Source organism: Notothenia rossii, assembly GCF_949606895.1.
Source record: "Notothenia rossii genome assembly, chromosome: 2".
Lineage (NCBI taxonomy): Eukaryota > Metazoa > Chordata > Actinopteri > Perciformes > Nototheniidae > Notothenia > Notothenia rossii.
The window spans coordinates 96,386,460-96,406,559 of NC_136904.1; the positions used below are offsets into that span (position 1 = coordinate 96,386,460).

The 20,100-nt window shown below is 47.9% G+C and overlaps 1 protein-coding gene across 11 annotated transcripts in view; it reads right to left on the bottom strand.

The window, feature by feature from the left end:
• Positions 1–20,100, bottom strand: part of ttn.1 (titin, tandem duplicate 1) — a 236,951-nt gene that overhangs the window by 65,078 nt on the left and 151,773 nt on the right. For all 11 annotated transcript variants that reach the window (XM_079667095.1, XM_079667103.1, XM_079667097.1 and 8 more), the window contains 24 exons: positions 19,604–19,752; positions 19,372–19,522; positions 18,115–18,396; positions 16,096–16,398; positions 15,304–15,606; positions 14,483–14,764; positions 13,663–13,850; positions 12,320–12,431; positions 11,689–11,991; positions 10,760–11,068; positions 10,023–10,304; positions 9,448–9,747; positions 8,847–9,140; positions 5,447–8,416; positions 4,858–5,178; positions 4,314–4,598; positions 3,858–4,163; positions 3,434–3,597; positions 3,048–3,279; positions 2,682–2,957; positions 2,262–2,564; positions 1,545–1,847; positions 882–1,181; positions 221–508 (listed from right to left, as the gene is read on the bottom strand). In XM_079667095.1, coding sequence (XP_079523221.1) covers positions 221–508; positions 882–1,181; positions 1,545–1,847; positions 2,262–2,564; positions 2,682–2,957; positions 3,048–3,279; positions 3,434–3,597; positions 3,858–4,163; positions 4,314–4,598; positions 4,858–5,178; positions 5,447–8,416; positions 8,847–9,140; positions 9,448–9,747; positions 10,023–10,304; positions 10,760–11,068; positions 11,689–11,991; positions 12,320–12,431; positions 13,663–13,850; positions 14,483–14,764; positions 15,304–15,606; positions 16,096–16,398; positions 18,115–18,396; positions 19,372–19,522; positions 19,604–19,752 — 9,006 coding nt within the window. The remainder of the gene's footprint in view (positions 1–220; positions 509–881; positions 1,182–1,544; positions 1,848–2,261; positions 2,565–2,681; positions 2,958–3,047; positions 3,280–3,433; positions 3,598–3,857; positions 4,164–4,313; positions 4,599–4,857; positions 5,179–5,446; positions 8,417–8,846; positions 9,141–9,447; positions 9,748–10,022; positions 10,305–10,759; positions 11,069–11,688; positions 11,992–12,319; positions 12,432–13,662; positions 13,851–14,482; positions 14,765–15,303; positions 15,607–16,095; positions 16,399–18,114; positions 18,397–19,371; positions 19,523–19,603; positions 19,753–20,100) is intronic.

Here is a 20,100-nt window from a genome sequence, read left to right on the forward strand (position 1 = left end):
GGGATGATCAGTGTTGTTTTCAGCTCACAATTACTTTATTTTAAAAACGTTTGTATTATTATGTTAATGTTTTATTCTGTTTTGTCTTTATTTTTACCGTGTGTAAATCCTGTTTTTAACTCTGGCCCGGTTGCTGCTCTAAATGCCTGATAAATAAAGTTCAATTTGATCTTATCTTAAACTGAACCGTTGTTTGCATGAGATTGACCCCGGTACTGACCCAGGACCACCACGGGGATCTCGGCGCTCTTGGTGCCGCTGGCGTTCTCGGCCACGATGCTGTAGGTTCCTGTGTGCTCCTTGCTGACGGAGGTCATGTCCAGCTGGAAGTGGTTCCTGAGGTGCGTGAGGACCTGGCCCTCGCTGGACTTCAGGCTGTCGTCGCCTCTCTTCCAGGTGACTCGGGGCATGGGCTTCCCGAACACCTGGGCCTCCAGCGTGATGCTAGAGCCCGCCTTCACCTTCACGCCCTTCTCCATCTTGGCACTGAGCTCCACCCTCGGCGGCACTGAGGGCGGGGGAGAAGGATGAGTTTAACAAATATGGTTTAAAGAGGCTGCTGCAAAAAAATGGATTGGCAGAAGAGCGTTCATGTTCAAAGCCCCAAGTGACGGGAGTACTTGACCTGCTGCTGTTAGACCTCTTGCATCATTGGGTATGTTTAAATGTGCATTGTTATCTCACTTTCAACTGGTCTGTACTTGTTATTAACGGATATTGATGAAACTGATTTGCTCGACTGTCTCTCAAATTGTAATGATTGTGTTCATTCTGACATTGATTGTAATGTGTTTATTTCAGAGATCCGTCTTATTCTTCAGTTTTTTAAATTTGGTTCTGATATCTAGTTCAGCATAGATCCGGCCTGTGTCAGCGCTCACCATTCTCTGCGCAGACGAGCACTGGGTCGCTGGGCTCGGAGGTCTTGCTGACGTTGACGGTGGTCTTGGCGATGACCCTGAACTGGTACTGAAGGTCCCGCTCCAGGCCCGTCACCGTGTACTCCTCCCGCGGGCAGTTCTGGCTGCTGGTGTTGCAGCGCAGCCACATGTCTCCGGGCAGACGCAGCATCTCCACGTAGTAACCAATGATCTTACTGCCGCCGTCGTTCTTTGGACGCGTCCAAACCAGAACCACAGAGTTCTTGGTGACGTCCAGAACCTCGGGTTTCCCCGGGGTGTCTGAGAAACAGAGAGGGAAGTCATTATAGTAAAGATAATAATAATAATAATGATACTGTGAATAAGTCAGTGGACCATCTTTCTGTATCTCACAAAGCAAACGTGTAAGATAAGACTTTAGTGATCCCAATGTGGGAAATGTTTGCGTTATGGCAGCATACAAAGTCATTGCATTGTACAATAAAAACTTAAAGACTAGAAATAAACATTCCAAAATGTCAACATCTCAATAGAGATGAAATAGCATTCAAGAAAAGTAGAAAATATACATGTTGAATTACAAATTTACGGTAACGAAATATAAAGCAGGATATTATATATACATAAGTATGTGAGGAATAAATGAGATAAGATGCTACGCACCAATAGGCGTCCTGGCCGTCACAAAGTCGGTCTTCTTGCTGGGTTTGCCCTGCCCGGCGCGGTTGATGGCCGACACCCTGAAGGTGTACTCCAGGCCCTCGATGAGGCCGGCACACGGGTACTCTGTGGAGCGCACCACGCAGTCGTTGGCTTTCACCCACAGCAGGCTGTTCCTCTCCTTGCGCTCGATGTAGTAACCGGTGATGGGGCTGCCGCCGTCGGTCTCCGGTTTGTCCCACGCCACGAACATGCAGTCCTTGTTGCACTTGTTGATGCGGCAGTCCAGCGGCTCCGATGGAACATCTTGGTGGGAATTAAAAATGTTCATATAAAAAATCGGAGAAATCTGCAGCTCACCACGTACTCAGAGGTGGAGAAAGTACTCTGTACTTCACATTCAGTAAGAAATAAAAAGCAACGCCAAATTGTAAAAAAAACTCTTACAAGTAAAAGTCCTGCATTTAAAAATGCAAAACTACATTATTGAAATCGAAATCAAAAAATACTTAAATACCAAAAGTAAAAGTACTTAATGTCCCATTTCAGAATAATTATTAAAACACTTCAGAAGGTAACAGTTGAGGTCCATCTAATAACTATCAGTCCTAAACTCAAAGATAGTCCCTTTATATGATAACAAATTCATAAAATATAGATATAGATATCAAACCCAAGTACTTTACTAAATAAGTGTTTTTCACGACATGGTAAACTGACCGAAGGGGAACTTGGCCACCATCCTTTCGGACTGCATGGGGTCCGACATTCCGAAGCGGTTCTCCGCCCGGATGCGGAATGCGTAGTCCTTCCCAGGGATGAGCTTCCCGAGCCGGCAGCTGGTCTTCTGGCCTCCGGAAGAGGTGGCTGTCACCCAGTCTCCACGGCTCAGGTCGCACTTCTCCACCACGTAGTTAGTGATGTTGCTGCCGCCATCCTCCAGCGGCTTGTTCCAGGCCAGAGAGCAGGCATCCGCGTCGATGTCGCTGATCACCACCGGGCCCTCGGGAGGCCCGGGGATGTCTGCAACACAGAGACAAAGTTAAACACAGAGAATCTCCAATAAACCCCCCTCAGGAGAAACTGAATGCACCACCCTGCCTGTCATTCCACTTCCCACACGATGTCCGGCACACTAACCTCTGATGATGATCTTCATGGACTCCACGACCCTGGCGGAGATGTTCTCAGCCACCAGGCTGTACTCGCCGCTGTCTGTCCTCGACACGTCTTTGATGATCAGAACACACATGTTCCCTGACTTGTGCACGGCCAGACGGCTGGACGGCACCACGGCGTCTTCGCCACGCATCCAGATGCAGGTCGGGGAGGGTTTACCTGAGACCAGCGCCTCCACCCTGAGCTTGGCTCCGGCTCTTGCACTGACCGTCTCCGGCATCACGATCTTCGGCTCCACTGTGGGGGAGAATAAAGCATGGTTAACCTCCGAAGCTCCCCATTAACGTGTGTGTGTGGAGGGTTTATGGGGAGGGGGTTCGGACTCACGGATCTGCTCCTTGATCTCCACGGCCTCGCGGGTCTCGGTGAAGGAGCTCTGGCCCATTACGTTTTTGGCGGCGACTCTGAACTTGTACTTCTTGCTCTCCTTCAGGCCGCTGATACTGATGCTCAGACCCTTCACCGTGGTGTAGGCGCTCCACACCTCCTTTTCCGGCTCCTCATCCTCATCCTCCTCCACAGGGGGAGGTGGGGGAGGAGCCACCTCACCCTCTGCAACCTGGTGGAGATCAACAGCTCTTTAGATGCACTCAACACGAATGTGCTTAAACTACAAGTATCTGTTAGATCATGTACAGTTTGTGTTTACTGCTAAACCATAAAAGGGTAACAAAGGAGCGGGTGATGTGAAGGTGTTTGAAATGCAGACAGACCTCCACTGGTGCGGGAGGCTCGGGTGGAGGCTTCACTTCAATGTATTCAATCACGTAGCCGTCGATCTTGGCCCCGCCGTCCCTCAACGGCTTCACCCAGCCAACCATGGCGCTGTTCTTCGTGATCTCCATAACCTCGATCTTCTCGCAGGGATCGGGCTTACCTGAGGAAGAGAATATCTCAGAGTTAGTGCTTCAACAATTTCCAGTGTGTGGACTTATTGGCCTTTTTATGCCTTTGGTCAAAACTAAATAATTGTCATCTTCATTTTATGATCTAGTTAATTTTACAAGATTTAGTTTAACTTAATTTGTAATGAATATAAGCTTTAGTTAGATTAAGTGTGGGAGTTTATTTACATCCCTCTCTTCACCAACTGTGAATAAAGAGAAAGTAGAAAGTAGAGAGTGAGTATGTACTTACTGACGGGATCGGAGGCCACGTAGGAGGTGGGGCTCACTTTGTGGACCCCGGGTCCGTACTCATTGACGGCCGTGACTCTGAAGTAGTACTCGGTGCCGGGCACCAGGCCGCTGACTTTGAAGGGAACCTTGTCCTTCTCCACCTCGGCCTTCACCGTCGCCCACGTCTTGCGGTCGATCTCACGTTTCTCCACCACGTAGTGCGTGATCTCGCTCCCTCCGTCCATCTCCGGAGGACTCCAGGACAGGTTGGCGGAGGTCTGCTTGATGTCGGTGGCCTCCAGGTTCATCACGGGGCCCGGGGTGTCTGACAGGACAAGAACATGATGTTCAATTTCACGCTGTTTTATTCAACAGATATCCAATTTCAGGATAAGGATTCTACTAATCGGTAATTATGGGTTAACTGAAGTCTTCTATTAAGGTGACCTGCTGTGCATTATTACACTAAACTCACCCAGAACCTTGACGTTGACGAACAGGGCCTTCTCTCCCGCCGGGCTGCGCACCGACAGGCAGTATTTGCCCGAGTCGTTGCGTGTGCTGTCGGGGATGATTAGGAAGGTCATGGTGTCGATGATGTCCACCTTCCCTTTCCTCGCCACATTGTCCAGGCCCATCCTCCTCCAGCTAACTGTAGGAGGGGGTCGTCCTCTGACGGTGGCGCACAGCCTGATGGGGCAGCCGGCTCGCACCGACAGGCCCTGCTTCAGGTTTGCGTCAAGGTCTACTTCTGGAGCCTCTGTGGGGAGGAGCAGGCCACAAATTACACTTTGTTCGGAGCTTTAAAAAACTTTGGCTGAAGGAAAGCTTTAGAATTTAGAAGTTTTATATTTCTATTGTTACTCACACACTCAAGGATGCTCATTTACCAACATGGAAAGGTAGTTAAGTTTTAAATGTAACTTGTGTTAAGCTGTAGGGGCCTTAGTTCTTTTTGAGTGGGACTATTCGCTCCTCTAGTTACGATACAAGAAATGTACAACTAAAAAAGTCCTTACCTAGGATCTCCTTGGGGATCACAGGTGCCTCCAGTTGGCAGGGCAGGCTCATGCCGACCTGGTTCTGGGCCGAGACCCTGAACACGTATAAATTCTTTTGGTCCAGACTGGAGACGGTGAACTCGCACACCACCAGCTGAGCCGCCACGTTGCACCTCTTCCAGCCGTCGTCTCCTTTCTTGGTGCTTCCATGCAGCCTCAACTCCACAACGTATCCGATGATGGGAGCCCCACCGTCCGACACAGGCTTGGTCCAGCCCAGAGAGACGCTAGACTTTGTGCTGTCCACGACCTTCAGGTTGGTGGGAGGTGCTGGAGGCTCTGTAGGAACACAGGAGGATGTGTGAAGCTAAATACACAGAACGCTTCTAAAGATCTATATTTTAATCGACAGCTGTACACTATGGGCTCTGCCTTATGTGGGAACCGAGTGTTATTCTCAACTTGCTTACAATTTAGAATAACGTACATCATTATTTTGTTTAACTTGTTTTTCTGTGCTTCATCTCAACAAGTAACACATTCCATTTTACATCTGGCGGATAAAGCAATTCTGATTCTAATGTTAACATTAATATTGGTTACGTACCAACTGTGTCCTTGGCGGTGATGGCGAGTGAAGGCTTGCTTGCGCTGCCAATGCCAATTTCATTAACCGCCTTGACTCTGTACTGGTAATCGTGGAGGGGCAGGAGTCCGGTCACGGTGTAACGTGTTGAAGGGATTGGTTCCTTGATGACAGGAGACCACCTCACGGCGTGCTCCTCCCTCTTCTCCAACAGATAACCGATGATGGACTTTCCGCCGTCCTTTTCGGGCTCAGACCACTCCACCGTCATCTCATGCTTGCCGATCTTGGTGATCTCTGGTGCCTCCGGAGCACCAGGTACATTGAACTGGGTGCCGGCCACGATGGCTTCACTCTCCTCAGCGGGCCCAGGACCCATCTTGTTCTCAGCACGGACTCTGAAGATATACTCGTTGCCCTCGATGAGCCGAGTGACTTTAGCTTTGTTGGTGATGATGGCGTTAGAGTGGACTGACCAGACTCCCCTCTTGGTTTCACATTTCTCAATAATGTAGTTGTAGATTTCGCAGCCGCCATCATCCTCTGGGACTTCCCAGGACAGATGGCACCTGTCAGTGGTGATACCAGACACCTTCAGATCCATGACGGGGCCGGGTCTATCTAAGACATTAACCTTAGCATGAGCAGAGGCGGTTCCTGCACTGTTGGAGGCAGTGACAAGATATTTACCACTGTCTGTGCGTCTGGCAGCGGTTATCAGCAGCTTTGAGAAGTCGGTTCCAGATTCCAGCGTATGCCTGAGGCCCTTCCTTATCTCGCGGGTTTCCTCGTCTTTGTTCCATTTGATTACAGGCTGGGGTTTGCCCTTCACTATCGCCTCGATATGAATGGAGTCTCCTGCCTTGACCACGAGTGTTGCGTCCAGTTTGATCTTGACCTCAGGCTCCACAAGCTGTTCCTTTACCAGGACTTCAGGTGTGGTCACCCAGTTGCTCTCGCCCCCCTCGTTCTTCGTCTGTACTCTGAACTGGTACAACTGGTTTTCCATGCACCTGTCAGCCATGAAGTAGGTCTCCTTGATAGCGCCCTTGTGAAGCCTCTCCCACTCCTCAGCCTCCTTTGGCTTCTTCTCAACATGATAAGCAATGTTACGGCTACCACCGTCGTAGTCAGGCTTCTTCCACTTGAGGAAGCAGAAGTCCTTGCCGATCTCAGCGATATGGAAGTCAATTGGTTCACCGGGCTTCTCGATGGGATCCACTGCCAGCACAGGCTCTTTGGACTCAATGGCTGGACCAGCACCGATCTTGTTCTCTGCGCTGACACGGAAAAAGTACTCATAGCCTTCAGTTAGAGGGGCCTTCATCTGGCGCTTGGTGCAGTCATTGGCGACTACAGTCCATGCTCTCTGGCTGGGCTGACGGCACTCAATAATGTACTGATTGATCTCTGTGCCTCCGTTGTCCTCTGGGTTTTCCCAGGACACCATACAGGACTTCTTTGTAGCGTAGGCCACTCTTAGGTTCTGGCAAGGTCCTGGTGTGTCCAGGACATTGACGATAATGGTGGCCTGTGCTTGTCCACTGCTGTTCTTGGCGAGAATGGCATATTTACCATAGTCTGACCTGACGGCCTCGTTGATGACGAGTTCACACATTGGGTAGTGGTTGTTAATCTCGGTGCGTCTGTCCCGGCCCATGGCTCTGGCATCTTTGGTCCATGTGATCTCTGGGTCTGGGCGTCCCTTCACCCTGGTGATCAAACTTATGATCTGGCCTGCCCGGACTGTCAGAGAGTCGCGGCAGGATGCATCGACAACAACCTCAGGGGGCACCAAAATGTCCTTAGCTAAGACGGTCTCAGTAAGTTCCCTGGGTTCACTGTCTCCTACCTTGTTGGTGGCTTTGATGCGGATCCTGTACTCCATTCCTTCAATGAAGCCTTGCACTCTGAAGGCGCACATCTTGATAAGGTCCTTAGAGATTCTGTCCCACTGAGCGGACCCTGACTTCTGAACCTCGACCACATAGCCTAGAATAGGAGTGCCTCCGTCTCTGTTAGGCTTGGTCCAGCAGATGTCTGCATAGGACTTGCTCCAGTCCTTCAGTTTAAGATTGCCAGGGGGTCCAGGTTTAGTGATGGCACGAGTGGCCTTTACAGGGTTGGAGTTCATAGAAGGCCCGCTGATACCGGCAACATTCTCTGCAAACACTCTGAACTCATAGCTGTTGCCTTCGAACAGGCCTGAGACTCTGTATCTGAGGTCCAGCACAGGAGTCTTGTTGACACGGATCCACTTTCCTGTCATTTCTCTGCGTTCAATCACATATCCACTGATGGGGCTGCCTCCATCGTAGTCTGGCAGGGTCCACTCCACTGTCACAGCGTTCTCTGTGATATCAGAGCACTCTGGCGGGCCTGGAGGACCGGGAGGGTTGAACATGTGCTTGGCAATAGTGGGAGGACTCTCGAGCCCTGCACCAAGGCCAATCTTGTTCTCTGCTCGGACGCGTACGATGTACTCACGACCCTTCTCCAACCGGGACACCTTAGCCTTGGTGCTGGTGCCGCCGGAGCTAACCACGGACCAGGGCTCCCACGGCTTCTTCACATCCTTCTTTTCCACCACGTAGTTTGTGATGGGCGTGCCACCATCATCCTTGGGTGCCCTCCACTGGATCATCATGTAATCCGGGGTGACTTCCAAGATGTTGATGGGTGAGATGGGTGGCCCGGGGAGATCCAGCACAGTGACGTGCAGAGCGACGGTCTTACTTCCTGAGGGATTGGCCACGGTGAGAAGGTACTCTCCGGTGTCTCCTCTCTCGGTCTGTGGGATGCTGAGGATGGTGGAGCATCCAACAGTCTCAATGTTGAAGCGTCCTTCAGATACAACTTCCTTGCCATCGCTCATCCATTTGGCCGTGGGAGTGGGGATACCGGTCATCTTAGCCGGCAGGGCAATAGGAGTGCCAGCTTTGACCACAAGACCCTCGATGAGCTTCACATCAACTTCAATAGTTGGTGGCACTGAAAGAGAAACAGAACCATGTTAGCATGTTATCAGGCCTGTAAATGAAGACTTCCTCTGTTAGTTGTGGTCTCTTTGGTTTCAGTCGACTAAGATTTCTTGAGTCAAATATGCTTTAGTTTTTTCATGCTGAATGACATTTCTGGTTTAGACAATATTTAAAGTGGACTTTTAGCATTATTCTTTGTGGATCATCCATTAGTTGTACAATTGGTTTGGAGTGTTAGTCAATAAATACTCTCTAAAGTTAAGTTATTTTCGTCTTCAGATAAATATTTGCAAAATTGTCTTGGATAAGTCAGTGAAATAAGTTGTTTTGCGGTTCTAAAAAGTGTGTCATTTTGTTTTATGGCTAACCTCATTCATTTTTATTGTATTGTTATTCTTACATTTTCTGTTGTAAATTAAAGAATAAAACCTGTTTCTTACATGTCTTTTCCTGGCAGGTGATGGGGACGGTAGTGTCGGGCCGGCTCACGCCGATGGCGTTCTGGGACTTGACCCTGAAGCGGTAGGTCTTGCCCTCTATCAGCTTGGTGACGTGGGCGTGGTTGTCGCTGACGGTCTTGTAGGGGACCCAGTCGGTCTGGCCGTCCTCCTGGTGCTCCACGATGAAGCCGGTGATCTCGCTGCCCCCGGTGCGTTCGGGCCACTCCCAGGCCAGCCACACCTCCGTCTTATCTGCATCAGTGTGGTGCAGGTTCTTGGGGGGGCCGGGGGGGTCTGTAAGAGAGGAAAGAAGAAGTTAGTGGTGATTATTGGGAGTTCTACCATATATCGGAGGTTGTGGCTCAGTGGGATAGTGCGCTGATCTTCGAATCAGAGGATAGCAAGTTTGAATCCCACTGCAGTCAGCATGTCGTTGTGTCCCTGTGACACTTCACCCCAAAGTGCTCCTGTGGGGATTGCCCACAGTATTGAGTATGTAAGTCGCTTTGGATAAAAGCGTCTAACAAGTGACATGTGATGTAATCTCCTTTCTGTTTTATGATTGTGTTAGCTGATTCTAAAAGTGTTTTAGTGAACTCACAGAGTGGGTCTAGGGCCTTGATGGGGGTCCGGGTCATCACGTAGGCGCTTTTGCCAAACTGGTTCTCAGCAGCCACTCTGAACAGGTACTGGATTCCCTCCATCAGGTACAGCGCCATCAGACTGGGCTTCTTATTGGATGCAGAGACGGGGACCCACTGGTCGGACGCCACGTCCTTCTTCTCCACCACGTAGTGCGAGATGACAGCGCCACCGTTGTCCTCGGGGGCCTTCCATGTCAGGTAAGCGGACTCGCTGGTGATCTCGGAGATCACCAGGTCTCTAGGAGGGGAAGGCTTGTCTGGAGGAAACAAGGTAGGTAGAGGTATAATAAAATACATCAAAGGTGGAAGTGCTTCACAAGTAATGAAATACCTGAGAGCTGCTGAGCTAGCTGCTAACAAGATAAATAACCAAAAGTTAGCCGCTAAATGCAAATATGCTATCTAGCCTGAAATGAACTGCTAACATTGAACTAAACTGCTTACATACAAACTAGCCTGAAAATATATGCTATCTGCTAACATGGAAACTAGCCTAAAGTTTCTTTCCACATCTGGTGGGCATTTTACTTACTGAGAACAAGCACGGCCACGGTGATGGACTTCTTGCCGACGGCGTTCTCCGCGGTGAGGGTGTAGTTGCCGGAGTCGGCGCGGGTGCTCTTGGGGATGAAGACCTTGCTGCCGCTGGCAGTGACGGCCACGGTGATGTGAGCGGGTACGTCTCCGTCATCCTTCTTCCAACTGACGGTGGGCGTGGGCACTCCCTTGATGGTGGCGCTCAGCGTGATGTCGGATCCCAGCATGGCGAGGTGGTCCCGCGCCATGTTGGCATCGAGCAGCAGCTCAGGTTCCTCTGTGGACAATAAAAACACAGAATTTAACATTTAAAGAAAGTTTTCAATACGTTTTAAAAGGAAGATTTATCCATTTGTACATGAACAGATTTATTTTGCAGATTGCTCACCAGCTGATCAATAGAAAACACTTATGATGCTTTCGAGAAAAAATGTACCTGTTCTATCATTTAATTATATTCTATTTCAAAATGTTGAAATTAAATAATATTATAGTTACACATTTTAAATTAGATTTTTTTCTGAAACTGAGGCACATGCATTTAGCAGCTAGCTACATTTGTGTGCATCCTGTTCATCAGTTATCATAATTTCATGACGCACTGAGACGACATAATATGTATTTTTAACAAATGAAGCAAATGACAAATAATATAATGTTATTGACCAGGATGTTTTGGTATCATCTATCTATTTGAAATGAATCTGAAACGTGTCAGCCAGAGAGACGTACCCATCCTGTCGTGCACTTTGACGCTGGTCTTAACAAACGCGGGGTCAGATTTGCCGGCGGCGTTGACTGTGAATATCCTGAAGTTGTACTCTTTTCCGTCCTCCAGGCCCGTCACCACGTAGTGAAGGTCGGGGCACTGCTCCGGGGTCTCGTTAGCCGGAAGCCACTCCACGGCGCCGGGACTCTGGTACTCCACCAGGTAGCCGAAGATACGACCCTTCCCGTCGTGGCGAGGCATCTTCCACCTCAGGCTTACTGAGTCCTTGGTCTTGTCGTAGGACTCGGGGGTCACGGGGGGGCTGGGGCACACTGCAGGGGGAAACATAGGAACAAGAATCAACAACGTGTTTAGTGTCAAAGGTCTTTTATGGTTGAGTAAGTAGAGCTGTAAACATTTAGCAAGACAATTAATGCTGCTGCTAATGAAGATAAAGAGCCAAGTCCTCAATTTAAATAATTTTAAGATATTTCTTTTTTTAAGATATGTATTATTTAACATAGGAACATAGTAGCAAAAAACAATAAAAAATAAATGTCTTAATGCAATGCTTATATTTAGCATGGAGATAAATTAGATAATACTAAATACTAATAACTAATGCTAAAAAACAATCCTACAAAATGCTAAATGCCATGCTAATATGTTATCCAGACATAACAATAATAATAATAATAACTAATTAATAATTATCTATAGAAATGTGTCATTCAATTCAATTCTAATATTTCTTCTGAACATAAAAAGATAACACCAAATATAAATAAAATGCTTATATTTTGCATTGTCTTACGAAACCAAGTGTAATCATGCACGAGGAGTTTTTTGTAATTATACAAGAAAAATGACGTAGGATGTAATAGATAAAAAATCTGTAATAATAATAAATATTTACTCAAAATAAATCGAAATATTTGAGTGCAGCTCTTACCGATGGGGTCCTTGGCGAGGATGGGTTTGGAGGGGAGGCTGGGGTCCCCGGTGCCCAGCTCATTTTCGGCCATCACCCTGAACTCGTACTCGCAGCCCTCCACCAGGTCCTGCACGCGGTACTGGGTGGCGGGGTACAGCGGCTCCCTGGTGACCCGGGACCATCTCTTGGCGGCAGGCTCCTTCTTCTCCAGGATGTAGTTGGTGATGGGCTTTCCTCCGTCGCGGGGCCGGGTCCATAGCACCAGGGCGTTGGTGGCGTACACCTCCCTGACCGTGGGCATCTCGGGGGCCTCAGGGACCCCTGCAGGGAGCACACAGGGTTATCAGGCGTATCCAAGTACTTTTACTCCAGTACTGATAGTATAATAATAACACATGGGATTTTTCATAATAACATAAAATCAGAACAGAAACAATACAAAGATAAAGTGTGAGTTGGTTCTTTCAGTGTGATGTAACAGGATTGCGTAATATTCCATTACAGTTACTTACATTACAATATTACTCATATTATTTGCTACAATACATTTTCAAATACAGATCAATATACTATAACTAGCTATAGGTAACTAGTAGTTGTAACAGATTATATATTTAAGGTACCCCTCCCAACCCTGGTCATAACGTACTGAACAGATCTTTGGCTCTCATCTCCTCGGACTCCAGCGGGTCGCTGATGCCGTACATGTTCTCCGCAGAGATCCTTATGATGTACTCACGGCCCTCCGTCAGCTTCGGGATCTGAGAGAAAACACCCACCACAGAGACAACTTGTTAGAAACAGACCCCCACTAGGGATAAACCATGCTCAGGAGTCAGGTGGACAGGAGTCAGGCTGGGGTCAGGTGGACAGGAGTCAGGTGGACAGGAGTCTGGTGGACAGGAGTCAGGTGGACAGGAGTCAGGTGGACAGGAGTCTGGTGGACAGGAGTCAGGTGGACAGGAGTTTGGTGGACAGGAGTTTGGTGGACAGGAGTCAGGTGGACAGGAGTCAGGTGGATAGGAGTCTGGTGGACAGGAGTCAGGTGGACAGGAGTCTGGTGGACAGGAGTCTGGTGGACAGGAGTCAGGTGGACAGGAGTCAGGTGGACATGAGTCTGGTGGACAGGAGTCAGGTGGACAGGAGTCAGGTGGACATGAGTCTGGTGGACAGGAGTCTGGTGGACAGGATTCAGGTGGACAGGAGTCAGGTGGACAGGAGTCAGGTGGACAGGAGTCAGGTGGACATGAGTCAGGTGGACAGGAGTCAGGTGGATAGGAGTCTGGTGGACAGGAGTCAGGTGGACATGAGTCTGGTGGACAGGAGTCAGGTGGACAGGAGTCAGGTGGACATGAGTCTGGTGGACAGGAGTCTGGTGGACAGGAGTCAGGTGGATAGGAGTCTGGTGGACAGGAGTCAGGTGGACATGAGTCTGGTGGACAGGAGTCTGGTGGACAGGAGTCAGGTGGACAGGAGTCAGGTGGACATGAGTCAGGTGGACAGGAGTCAGGTGGATAGGAGTCAGGTGGACAGGAGTCAGGTGGACAGGAGTCAGGTGGACAGGAGTCAGGTGGACGGGAGTTTGGTGGACGGGAGTCTGGTTGACGGGAGTCAGGTTGACAGGAGTCTGGTGGACAGGAGTCAGGTGGACAGGAGTCAGGTGGACAGGAGTTTGGTGGACGGGAGTCTGGTTGACAGGAGTCAGGTGGACAGGAGTCTGGTGGACAGGAGTCTGGTGGACAGGAGTCAGGGGGACAGGAGTCTGGTGGACAGGAGTCAGGGGGACAGGAGTCAGGTGGACAGGAGTCTGGTGGACAGGAGTCTGGTGGACAGGAGTCAGGGGGACAGGAGTCTGATGGACAGGAGTCAGGGGGACAGGAGTCAGGGGGACAGGAGTCTGGTGGACAGGAGTCAGGGGGACAGGAGTCTGGTGGACAGGAGTCAGGGGGACAGGAGTCAGGTGGACAGGAGTCTGGATGGGGTTTTGCTCACCTTGCAGAAGGTCTTGGTGTTGGCGGAGGTGACAGTGGTCCAGGCCTCGCGGTTGGTGTCTCTCTGCTCGATGATGTAGTTGGAGACATCTACGCCGCCGCTGTCCAGAGGAGGTTTCCAGGAGACCACCATGAACTCCCTGTGCACCTCCTCAAACACCACGGGGCCGACAGGGGGGGTTGGGCGGTCTGTAGGGAGGAGACCATGTGATCAACCGATACCGCGATAAATATCTACTCTGAGACCCCTTCTTTCTATCATCCATATCCTACTCTGTTGCTGCCTCTTTGGACGTATCCATATGGCTGAGGTCACTTCTGTGTTTTGTAGGAAAATATGTTTATATTTCTTAGTTTACAATATCTAATCTAATATATAATCTGATCAGTTTCAGTTTCGGATATTATTTTCAAAGCGATACTTTGCTGCTTGACCTGATTGAACCAAAAATAATTGTATTTTCATTTTTATTAGGATTAAAATGTATTTTAATCTAAAATTATTAATACATTTTCATTTTCACAGTTTAATCTTAATTCAAATAAATTGTATATATTTAAAAAAATATATATATTATATTTATCCTTTAATCTTATATTGAAGTTTCTTGCTTTTAAGTTTTCTTCAACCATTTTTATATCAAAAATCAAATTCTTTGCATCTGAAAACCTACTAATAGTACTTTAAAGCAAACGGGTGGTGTCCCGCAGGGGTCTATGCATGGACCTTTTCTTTTTCTCTCTAGTTCATGGATTCAGCTGCTGCACTTCATCTTTATTAATACGATTTTACCCCGGCTGGTATCAACATCTGTACGTACCGACCACGGTGATGTTGCAGACCCCTTTCCTGGAGCCGGTGCTGTTCTCCACCACCACCACGTATCTGCCGCTGTGTTTGCGCTGCGCCTTCATCAGGCCCAGAGACATGGTGGTCAGCGTGTTCTTGAACATCACGTGTTTGTCGGCCTTCAGCTCCTCATCCTCGCAGTACCACAGGATGGACGGGGATGGTTTCCCGGTATAGCGGCCCTGCAGCAGGCAGCTCTCGCCCACACGGATCACGATCGTATCGCGGAAGTCCAGCTCGATGGTGGGCGGCTCTGTGAGACAGGGAGACTGATTGTGAGCTGATATTGAAAGTACCAGTACTACTAGTTTATAACAACTGCACGGCTCTTTCCTTCCAAAGGAGATATATCATCTAGTTGTTGTTTACATTTTTTTATTGGGAGTTTTTCTTTTTTACTTTTGTATTTCTATGATTTTCTCTGACCATATTTATGTTACTATATTTACTATAAGTTATTAGAGTTTCTCAAAATAGTTTTCTATCAGTGTTTTTAATTTTTGTATTACTTTTATGTCTGCACCACAACACCAAGTCAAATTCCTCTTAAGTGTCAAACTACCTGGTAATAAACCTGATTCTGTTTCTGATTCTGGTTCTGTTCTGGTTCTGGTTCTGGTTCTGATTCTGGTTCTGGTTCTGATTCTGATTCTGGTTCTGTTCTGGTTCTGGTTCTGATTCTGGTTCTGGTTCTGATTCTGGTTCTGATTCTGGTTCTGGTTCTGGTTCTGATGAGATATGCATGGAAATACCCCTGAGATGACCTGCTGATTTGAATCTCCTGAAACTCACCCAGCTCATCCTTGCAGGTGATGGGTTTGGTGCCGAAGGACGGCTTGCTGGGCCCGACCTCGTTGACGGCGATGACCCTGAACTCGAAGGTGTCGCCCTCCCGCAGACCGTCGAACGTGAACTTCCTCTCCATCAGAGCGTCTTTGGTCAGACGGCTGAACTTGTCTTTGCCGATCGTGCGAGCCTCCAGCATGTACATGATGATCTCCGAGCCGCCGTCGAACTTCGGGGCTTTCCAGGTGACGCTGATCAGGTCCTTGGTGACCTTGGTGACCTCCAGCTCCTCAGGGCGGTCCGGCACACCTGGGAGGGACAGGTAAACTTTATATCTGCAGATCAAGAACTCCTTAAGAAGGTTTTTAACTGTCTGGATATGACATTACATGTCACTTAGACTCTTTTACCCAAAGCAACTTACATACATTCAGTACTTTGGGAAATCCGCTCAGGAGCAATTTGGGTTGGGGTGAAGTGTCTTGCTCAGGGACATATTTATAGATACAAAGTTGGACTTCTGACTTCATAATGTTTACTTTTTTACAATTTTGATTATTTTCTTTTGTTGACATCCACATGTATCTTGAAAATAGTTTTTAGACTTTCAGTTTGAATGTGTTCTACAATCTCAGACACACAGGATCTGCAGATGGGAACTAGCTATGGGATTATTTAAATTATATTATATTTTACTTGATTATAGGATTGACTGTTTGTAATTTATCAATGACATTGTGACTCTTCTAAATGCCCCTCCTCTCATGGTTCAGACTTCCTGATTGTAGATGGACTCACTCATGGGTTCTTTGATGAGGATCTCGGCGGCGGTGCACATGAAGGGTCCGAGCCCAATGGCGTTCTCGGCGGCGACTCTGAAGAAGTAGGACTTGCCGGTGGTGAGGCCCTGAGCCACGGCGTTCTGCCGGCTGGCAGTGAAGGACACGGCGGTCCAGGCCTTACGCTCGGCCTCACGCTTCTCCACAATGTAGTTGCTGATGGGTGAGCCTCCGTCGTTCTCCGGGAAGAACCAGCTGAGTTTACAGGAATCGCTGCTCAGGTTCTCCGCACTGAAGGGGATTCCCACAGGCCCGGGGACGTCTGGGGGGGAAATGGAGGGTCATTAGGCATGTCTGTGTTGGTCCCTGAAGGCAACTAATTTTAGGCTATAAAGGAGCTACAGCACGGTCACATGACTTCACGTCACCACCGCTAAGCTAAAGGCGGCTAATGTTGGGATATAAAGGAACTACAGCACGGTCACATGACTTCACGTCACCACCGCTAAGCTAAAGGAGGCTAATGTTGGGCTATAAAGGAACTACAGCACGGTCACATGACTTCACGTCACCACTGCTAAGCTAAAGGAGGCTAATGTTGGCCTATAAAGGAACTACAGCACGGTCACATGACTTCACGTCACCACCGCTAAGCTAAAGGAGGCTAATGTTGGCCTATAAAGGAACTACAGCACGGTCACATGACTTCACGTCACCACCGCTAAGCTAAAGGCGGCTAATGTTGGGATATAAAGGAACTACAGCACGGTCACATGACTTCACGTCACCACCGCTAAGCTAAAGGAGGCTAATGTTGGGCTATAAAGGAACTACAGCACGGTCACATGACTTCACGTCACCACTGCTAAGCTAAAGGAGGCTAATGTTGGGATATAAAGGAACTACAGCAAGGTCACATGACTTCACTTCACCACCGCTAAGCTAAAGGAGGCTAATGTTGGGCTATAAAGGAACTACAGCACGGTCACATGACTTCACGTCACCACCGCTAAGCTAAAGGAGGCTAATGTTGGGATATAAAGGAACTACAGCAAGGTCACATGACTTCACTTCACCACCGCTAAGCTAAAGGAGGCTAATGTTGGGCTATAAAGGAACTACAGCACGGTCACATGACTTCACGTCACCACCGCTAAGCTAAAGGAGGCTAATGTTGGGATATAAAGGAACTACAGCAAGGTCACATGACTTCACTTCACCACCGCTAAGCTAAAGGAGGCTAATGTTGGGCTATAAAGGAACTACAGCACGGTCACATGACTTCACGTCACCACCGCTAAGCTAAAGGTGGCTAATGTTGGGCTATAAAGGAACTACAGCACGGTCACATGACTTCACGTCACCACCGCTAAGCTAAAGGAGGCTAATGTTGGGCTATAAAGGAACTACAGCACGGTCACATGACTTCACGTCACCACCGCTAAGCTAAAGGAACTACAGCACGGTCACATGACTTCACGTCACCACCGCTAAGGTAAAGGAACTACAGCACGGTCACATGACTTCACGTCACCACCGCTAAGCTAAAGGAACTACAGCACGGTCACATGACTTCACGTCACCACCGCTAAGCTAAAGGAGGCTAATGTTGGGCTATAAAGGAACTACAGCACGGTCACATGACTTCACGTCACCACCGCTAAGCTAAAGGAGGCTAATGTTGGGCTATAAAGGAACTACAGCACGGTCACATGACTTCACGTCACCACCGCTAAGCTAAAGGAGGCTAATGTTGGGCTATAAAGGAACTACAGCACGGTCACATGACTTCACGTCACCACCGCTAAGCTAAAGGAGGCTAATGTTGGGCTATAAAGGAACTACAGCACGGTCACATGACTTCACGTCACCACCGCTAAGCTAAAGACGGCTAATGTTGGGCTATAAAGGAACTACAGCACGGTAACATGACACACAACTGCTACACAGACCTTATTTCAGGATAACATGGAAAAAAAGACAACCAGATAACCATTGACCTTCAGACCATAGAGTCTCATGTGCCGGATCTGCTTACCCAGGACTTCCACAGTGATGTTCTTGGTCTTCTCTCCGCCGGCGTTCTTGGCGGTCAGCGTGTAGACGCCTAGGTGCTTCCTGGTGCAGGGTTTGATGACGAGAGACGAGCTGATGCCGGTCGTCTCCACCACTGCCTCTAGAGGCAGCGCGGCACCATCTCGAGTCCATGTGACCTCGGGGGCCGGCTGGCCCGACACGTAGGCAATGATCCGGATCACTCCGCCGGCGTGGACTACCATCCTCTCCTTCACCGAGGCATCCAGGTCAACCTCAGGAGCAACTGGAGAGGAGACCAGCGTTAGAGATGGATGGTATGCAACATATTTAAGTCAGGAAAAGGGTCCCTCATTCATATTTCATGTCCAAATCTTCATAATTATTGGAGGTCAGAGATGGTAAAAGTACACACATCCTTTACTCAGGTAGAAGTACAGATACTCGTGTTTAAAGATACTCAAGTCAAAGTAAAGAGGCTTTGAAATGTACTTCAGTAAAAAGTACCCATAACCAGCAGCTGTTTTAAAGAGTACCTGACCTCCCTTTATATTAATAGAACAATAATGTCATTGTTAGCTAATGAATGTTTCCATGCTGAACAACGGCAACATGACAACATTTCCATTGGTCCCTCTTCTTTAGAGAAGAACAGGAAATGATGGATACACGGAATCTCTTTGGACTCCACTTCCAGAGATAGAATTAGTAACAAAGCACTTATATACTAATAAAGGACTGGCTTATCTAGAGCCAGTTGAGTAGCACTTGAAATGTTTGGCTCTATGAAACCTGATGTTCTTATATGATTCTGTTTTCTTCAAGGTTGTACTTTGTTGGTCGAACGCACTTATTGTAAATCGCTTTGGATAAAAGCCTCAGCTAAATGTAATGTAATGTAATTCAAGTCAATAGGCACGCAGTGACTCTAAATAATTTAACTGAATTAGAACACCCATTTACTTTAGTGAACCATGACTAACATTGATCTCAACCTTTTCACGTTTTTTATTGTTGATGTTTCGTTTTAGTTTTTTGTGCTGTGATTTCAATCATCTGTTTGTCTATCATTTAAAAAAAAATTGTACAATTAATGATGTCTTATTCTCTAGGGGGGAGGGTTAAACGAAATGGACAACTTGCACACCTGTTTTGTTGTGTCTTTGACACAGTATGTGTTGTTTAAGAAAAAGGAAAATAAAGTAAAAAGAAAAAAGGAAGGTGAGAGATGAGGATCTGTCTGAGCTCTCAGAGCACTCACTGGTTCTGTCGTTGACCTCGAGCGCCTCGGGAACCTCTCCGGGTTCTCCGTTACCGGCAGTGTTGAAAGCGGTCACCCTGAACTTATATTTTCCGCCAGTCTTCAGGCCAGCGATCACCAGCCGGGTGCCGCGGATCTCCGTCTCTTTCGCCTGAAAACAGAAACAGGTCTCAGTTTCTACGATCAGCATCAGGGTCTCTAAAGTGTGAACGCTCTCAGGAAAGTGTCCCACCTTCACCCAGGCCTCGGTGCCCTCCTCCTTGGACTCCACCCAATAACCAATGATCTTGGAGCCTCCGTCCTTCAGGGGCGGGATCCAGTGCAGGTCCACAGAGGACTTGGTCCAATCAGAGATCTTGGGGGTGGGGGGAGAGGGCGGGGCTACAGGAGACAGACAGGTGTTAGCTTCCTGCTCGGTGTACAGAAACATGTGATTCCTCTAATCTCAGACACAGGATTTATATCTCAAGACTCGTTAAGGGTTTTCGTAACTTTGATTATGTTGTCTGGCAATTTAACTGTTTTTAATTAATTTCACATATAATTTAAATGTTGAAAACATAATACATTCTGAGATGAATTTAACAATGATTAAAAATGTCTAAACTCTTAATTTATCCTGAAAAATGTTAACTTTACTTGTAAAAACAAAAAAAACATGATTTATTCAAAAAATCTGAATATTCATTCAAATGTTAGGAATAATCTCAGACACACAGGATTTATATC